This window comes from Leptidea sinapis, chromosome 17 (assembly GCF_905404315.1).
Source record: "Leptidea sinapis chromosome 17, ilLepSina1.1, whole genome shotgun sequence".
NCBI classification, from domain to species: Eukaryota; Metazoa; Arthropoda; class Insecta; order Lepidoptera; family Pieridae; genus Leptidea; species Leptidea sinapis.
Window position 1 is genome coordinate 6,159,958 of NC_066281.1, and position 6,918 is coordinate 6,166,875.

General features: G+C 35.6%; 2 protein-coding genes across 2 annotated transcripts in view; both read right to left on the reverse strand.

Moving 5' to 3' along the window:
- The window catches only part of LOC126969237 (myrosinase 1-like), a 28,776-nt gene extending 21,858 nt beyond the window's left edge, over positions 1 to 6,918 (reverse strand). Inside the window, exon 1 of the mRNA XM_050814595.1 lies at positions 6,881 to 6,918. Coding sequence (XP_050670552.1) covers positions 6,881 to 6,903 — 23 coding nt within the window. The 5' untranslated portion in view covers positions 6,904 to 6,918. The remainder of the gene's footprint in view (positions 1 to 6,880) is intronic.
- Positions 5 to 6,132, reverse strand: LOC126969257 (lactase-like protein). Its single transcript, XM_050814628.1, has 5 exons — positions 6,039 to 6,132; positions 4,834 to 5,498; positions 4,007 to 4,315; positions 3,276 to 3,514; positions 5 to 239 (listed from the first exon to the last, which is right to left on the reverse strand). The coding sequence occupies exons 2-5, from the start codon at positions 5,128 to 5,130 to the stop codon at positions 77 to 79; spliced, it is 1,008 nt and encodes a 335-aa protein (XP_050670585.1). The 5' UTR covers positions 5,131 to 5,498; positions 6,039 to 6,132; the 3' UTR covers positions 5 to 76.

The window sequence follows — 6,918 nt, forward strand, 5'->3', positions numbered from 1 at the left end:
ATCATTGGGATAATTATAAATTTATTATTAGAACAACAACAAGACACATGTTTAATATTTTATTACTGATGCCATGTCAGTGTCCTTCGTCGATTGTCATAGGTAGAGTTGCATCTGGCTCGAAATGCATATCCAAGGTGCGCGTACGCAGTATCTCTTTGTACAGATATGCAGATTTTCGTGGTGTACGGGTGCGCTCGGAGCTTTCATAGTCAACCTCGTAGAGACCAAACCTATCACTGTAAATTTAAAACGCATTTTTAAGTAGTCTGTCATAATGATAGCCTTATAAGACAATGAAAAAAAAACATTAAGAATGGTAATAATTATAACTTTCACAAGTTCAATAAACTTTAAGGAATGGGTACGTAGTAGTGTATCAAGAACATTGTCATCTCAAGTAACTTTCTACCAAAGTATGTCACGAATTTCTAATAGGAGGGCAACGTGCCTGTCACTCCTCTGGTGTTGGAGGTAGGTGAAGGAGAATGTCGGTTTCAACTACAGTCAAGTTACCTAAATGTTTGGTTGACCTCGACTTCCATAAAAAGCCCTGAACCTAGTGTCGGCACGAAAACAGGGAAACAATTCATTCCAATGGCGCCTGCCAGGTACTACACTCTTGATAAGGAAATCTTCAGGAGGCCTGTTAACTTTCTAGATTTGTAGTCAGCAGTAGATCCACAAACGAAGGCGTGACAACCATTTGAGGCAGACAACAGCCCGCTTTAAAATTGTGCACAGAATTGTTTGTGTAGTATGTGGTTCTCGACTTCAAGACTGCGTCGGACTTTCAATGGAGAGGATGTTGACAAGCATGTCGTCAACTGCCGATTAAACGCGGCTCAAAGGAGGATCCGTCTCTACGTTACCACACACATGTAGAAGCTCACGCTGTACTCAAAGTCTACGCGCAGCTGTAAAGTAAACAGGTCCTTACCCTCAACATTGCCCAGAAAGTGAAATCAGATATCGTCCTAAACAAACTTAACCAGAATGTGTTAAATTCGCTGCGTCGCTGGGTCGAGGTACCTGCGTCTCCTTAATAAGTAACAAGGCCGTCTGCGCCGTTATATGGGTTGGAATTTGGAAGTTGGAATAAATGAATTTAATGCTTTGGGATGGATTTCCTGACTCTGGCAGGACTAGACTGGACTCTGTAGGAAGATATTTTGAGAGCCGCTGTTAATTAATGTTAACTCTAGTGTCTGAGGTAAGAAAGACTGCTAAGGAAAGACCACCTCTCGTCGTCTACACATACTACAAACTGCTAAGTGTGTGGTGAAGAAACCTATATTAGTACCTCATATTAGTATTTTAGGGCAGTGTGAATGTGAATGTAAAAAATTTGTTATTTTTAAATGATTTCCCTTACTGCTTGTATTAAATACGCATTTTTATTTTTAAACAAAACACACTTTAAACGAAAACCCCAAAAAAATATTGTAAAAGTGACTTGAAAATGTATTAAATAATTTTTCAAACAGACATTTCTGTAATCTCCAGAGATTAAAACAGATACTATAATATTATAATGATGTAAATATAAACAAGTCTAAGCAACATGTACTAATTTAAATTTTAGTATGGTTTTTCACATTATAACGTATTTAATTTTTAAAATAATATTTTCCTATGATGTAAAATGACAGCTGTTGTCTTTATAAATTCTTTTAATAACAGAAATTAACATTATTAGAATATACTGCAGAAATAAGCAACTAAACATTTTTTAAGAAAATGAAATTTCTTAAAAAAATTAATTTATTGTGAAAGAATAGGATTATTTAATACAAAGTATGGTGTCCTCTGCTATTCAGAACTTGTCGGCAACGATTATTCATTGAATTAATGAGACTGTTTATGTCTTCTTGCGGTATTCGCTCCCAGTGGAATTGTAGCAAATCCTTCAGCTGTTGCGTTGTTGTCACTCCGTTCAAGACCTTCGAAACACGTCTCTGGAGCATGTCCCATGCATGTTTGGTGGGTTTGAGGTCTGGCGATTGTGCAGGCTAGGGCAATACCCAGACGTTCCGTTTCAAAGTATTGACTGGTTCGACGAGCTGTTGTGAACGCGCATTGTCATGCATTAACGTAAAATTGGAGCCAAAGGTCTGTGCAAATGGATGGATATAAGGTCTGAGAATATCCTCAACGAAATTTTCAGCGTTCATGTTCCTTATAAAAACGAGCTCAGTTCGCCTGTTCTTCATAATACCCGCCCATACCATAACTGTTGAGACGCTGTATGGATGAACTACCTGAATGCACCTGAGCCTTTCAGTATTTCCGGGCCGACGGTACACTCACAACCTTCTTGTATCAGACCTAAACCCCAGCGCGATTCCCGTGACGTGTGCTCACCTAATTGGGCGTCGAGCTCGTAGGCCGTACTCATGCAGTCGATTTTGCATAGTTTGAATTTTGAAGCCTCAAACGTATCTCCCGAGCGGTAAACATCGGCTGGTGTCTTGCAGTTAGTTGTATGTACCGTTCTTGCCCAGTGGTTGTACTCATTTTACGGCCTGAATGCTGTTCAGCGGGGTCCGTGGTAATAATTTAGCGCTGCCAAAGACGACAAATAACACTTGTATGAATGCCAAAATGCCGAGATACCTACTTCCCGCTTGCAAAACCCCAACAGCTCTTTGCATTTCATTTGCCGTCAAATGACGTCAATCCATGACGTTAAGAATATCTAACAATTCAATTTTGTCGCTAACTTTATTTAAATGGTTGGTAAAATTATAAAATCAAGACTAAACGTAGCAATAAAAACGCACATAAATTCAAACAAATTCCCTTTCATATAATTTTATGAAAAAAACAAAACACAATCGAATTTTTTATCGCACTTTGCGTGAATGGAGCCTTAGTAATTAATTAATATAAATGGTAAATTTGTAATATCATGCATGTTGCTTGGACTTTTTTGATGTGTGTATGTTGTCATACTTATGTATAATATGAAGTACCTTTTCAAGCTTTTATAGATATGAGTTGATCAATTTTATTTTTATTATTATATTTTATAATATAACTTGTACTAAATTAAGTGTTTATTTAATTTTTATAAAACTTACAATCATATTTTATAAATAGAAATAAATTTCCAGATTCATAATAATGATGGCGTTAACAAGAAAAACAAATAACTCTAATAAATCATTATTTTTACTACAATTGAAGGTAAATATTACTTTTTTTAATGTTATCAATGTAGGTATATTCAGTAGAACTAGTAAATAATTTAAATGAGTAAGTTTAAATCTTACTAGTATCCTTCAAGCCATTCGAAGTTATCCATCAGACTCCAGGCGGTATAGACCCTGACGTCTGAACCATCTTCAATGGCGTCCAGCATAACATCCAGATAACTTTTGTAATAAGTGACTCTTGTATCATCATCCAGGCCCTCTCGACGGGCACATCCATTCTCAGTTATAAATACTGGAGGATTGTTGTAGTCTTCTCTTATTTTAGTCAACAGCTTATAGAAACCCCAAGGTACCATCTATAAATGATAATCACACAAATTATATATAATCTATTTATATTGATAACGTACGACAAATTTTCTTTGTTTTGTAAAATATAGATCATATTCATATTAAGTAACAATTATTATAACATTGTTTTGAAGACAATAAGGGAATACACGAGCACGACCTTAGGCTGATGGTAATTGATGCGCCCTGCCCAATTCAATGCAATGCCGCTCAGGATTATTGAAACCCAAATATTCTGACTGGTACTACATTTGCGCTTGTCACCTTGAGACATAAGATGTAAAGTCTCATTTGCCCAATAATTGTACTAGCTACGGCGCCCTTGAGACCGATACACAATAATGCTTACACATTACTGAATCACGACAGAAATAGGCACCGTTGTGTTATACATATTTATTAGGAATAAGTTCCATACAATATTGTTTAAATAGTATGTATTTAAGTGGTTAAAAGTTAGTGGTTATTCAATATACAAATGTACAAGAAGTACTTACTTTCAACCATGTTGCTCCAGTTTCTGGCCACTCAGTTGACTGATAAAAACCAACCTCGATATCGTCATAGTACGACACTGAACTGTACATACCATTCACTGTGTCATTTCTATAAACTAAGTTGGTCTTGTAATGATTAAGTCCAAAGAAATCGGAACTGCCCTTTATCAAATCTATTTCTTCTGATGTGAACTCTGGTAATCTAGATCTTAAAAAGCCTTGGGCTGCACTCTTTGCTGCTATTTTCTCTTTCATAACTGGTGGAAAGTCACCGGATTCTGAAAATATTGGATGCGCAAACGACCCCCACTGTGAAATAAAAGAAGCATTTTGTAAATATTTCTATACTCATTATCTAACTGGTAGTGCAAATGAAAAACAAGCAGTATTTGTGCATATTACAGAAAACACCAATATATCACTAGATCATACATAATATTATACAATTAAGATATTATTATACTTTCTCTATTCTATTATCATCAACATCATCAGCCGGAAGACGTTTACTGCTGGACAAAGGCCTCCCCCAAAAATTTCTACGACGATCGGTGCTACGCTGCCCTCATCCAACGTATTCCGCCAATCTTGAACAGATCGTAGGTCCATCTCGTGGGGGGCCAACCAACACTGCGTCTTCCGGTACGTGGTTGTCATTCGAAGACTTTACTGCCCCAAAGCCCATCTGTCCGTCGAACTATGTGCCCTGCACATTGCCATTTCAGTTTTGCAATTATTTGGGCTTTGTCGGTAACTTTGGTTCTCCTACGGATTGCATTGACCTGCCTATTCCTATTCAATAGAATAGGAACTATAATAATAGTCACCTCAAATTGACGGAGCTCCTCGGCTGCTTCCTCGTCACCTTCACTTTCTGGTTCAAACCAAGACGCGCTTAACACAATTCCAACTAAGCCACCTTGAGTTGGTCTGTATTCTTCATTATACATATGATATACGTTTGCGTGAGCTACAAGCAAATTTTTCGCACACAGATATTCAGCCATACCGGATATATTATAAGCGGGTGCCATAGATTGTCCAGCGTAACCCTGATAGCAAACTTCTCTTGGTTCATTAATTGTAAACCAATACTTTACTCTATCGCCAAATAGTTCAAACATGACTCTAGAATAATCAGAGAACCAGTCTACAATATGTGGGTTTGCCCAACCACCCAGCTCTTGTAACTTTTGTGGTAAATCTCAGTGGTACAGAGTTATCATTGGTTGAATGTTATATTTTAACATCTCGTTTATTAAATTGTTGTAGTAGTTAACTCCAGCTTCATTTATTTGATCAGGGAAACTTGTCGGCAGGACTCTTGACCAAGAAAGAGAAAACCTGTAGAAGTCGAGTCCAAGTTCCCTCATCATTTCTACATCTCTGCGATAGTTATAATATGAGTTGTCTGCGATGTCTCCTGTATCACAATTCTTGACGAGACATGGTTGTGTGTGGGCGAGACGATCCCATATGTTTTCTGATTTACCTAAAAAATATTAAATATTATGTACACTGAAAGGTTCTTATTCCCACTTTCTTAATTCGCGTTTTCACTTTTCGTGGATTAAAAAAAATGCAACTCAATTCCCATACATAAGATTTTTAGTCGCGGAGCTAATCGGTATTTTGTGAACGCGTCGTCAAACGTACTAATAAAAAAATAAAATAGACCTTATAACAACCAATTAAAAGAGCTTTTATAAACTGACAAGCGAGAAAACATGCAAAAAATATTTAAGCATTTCATAAGCCTGAAGATAATAATTAAACAGTTTGGTGACAAACTTCAATTGAATTGATTTCATTTGAATTGATTCCACATTCGCGCCATTTTTTCGGGACTTTTACCCCACGACTAAAAAGCTTTTACTGTATGTGATCCTCAGTGTGAAAATTTTCAACACAATCTAGTGTTTTGTTTATTAATTGCCATTAGATGTTAAATATTTTTTACTGGCTGTCTATCACGTTAGTCATTTTTACTCGCTATTTAACTATGCACTTTAAAATATAGTGAAAATACTACCATCTTCATTCCAAGCGCCTTCCACCTGATAAGATGCCGTGGCCGTACCTAACAGCAAGCTATCAGGAAATCTCCTCACTTCATGACGACTGTTATCAATCTTCTTAGAGTCAGTCAATGCCACTATAAGCAGTCTATATACAAATATATTAATATAATTATTTCTGATGCAAACAACATAATAATGTGTATAAAATACATTTTTATACGATTAAAACGCATGAAATTGTAACTGTTTTTTAAATTAAGTTTTTGCGTAAGAGTAATATTTTTAATTATTATTTTATTTTAATTTAAAACCATGACGTAAATATTTATTAAAAACTCTTCGTTAAAGCATTTTATTACAGAAAATGTTACCTTCAAGTTTTTTTTAATTGTTTCGCTTGAACGACATCACACTCGACAAATTAAAATAAACTGATCATTATATTATAATGTCTAGTGTTAATTTTATATTTTTTTTTTGTATATAGTATTATTAAAAACGTTGAGTTCGCCTTTTTTGAATTTCTAAATTGCAAATTATTTATATTTTCAAGAATTAATATACTTTCTACAAATAAAAACATTCTCAAGTTGGACGATATGGAAGAAGATAAAGATGCTTCAACATCTCTCGGTATAATATCCACGAGAACCGGAACAAACTTGTGTCTGAAATCGAGACTATGCCATGAAGTCTCGGAATGAGACGTAACTTGTGCGGAAAAACCTAATTTAAAAATGCAGTTACAATCAAACGCTTTTAAATAATTGGAAAAGTATTTTATTTAAATAAATGTTTAATGCCCGCCTTAATCAATAACAAAATGATGCGTATTATATTATTATGAACTTACGTGAACGTCACAAACCGGAACATGCTCGTCAGGTAATA

Bases quoted from the DNA above. Each gene is read 5' to 3' on its own strand.
- LOC126969257 (XM_050814628.1), bottom strand. From the start codon at position 5,130: ATGTTTGAACTATTTGGCGATAGAGTAAAGTATTGGTTTACAATTAAT. The intron at 4,316-4,833 runs GTGACTATTATT...TTTATTTCACAG, and splicing joins AGGAGCTCCGTCAATTTGAG to TGGGGGTCGTTTGCGCATCC. The intron at 240-3,275 runs GTAAGATTTAAA...TTAAATTTACAG, and splicing joins GAATGGCTTGAAGGATACTA to TGATAGGTTTGGTCTCTACG.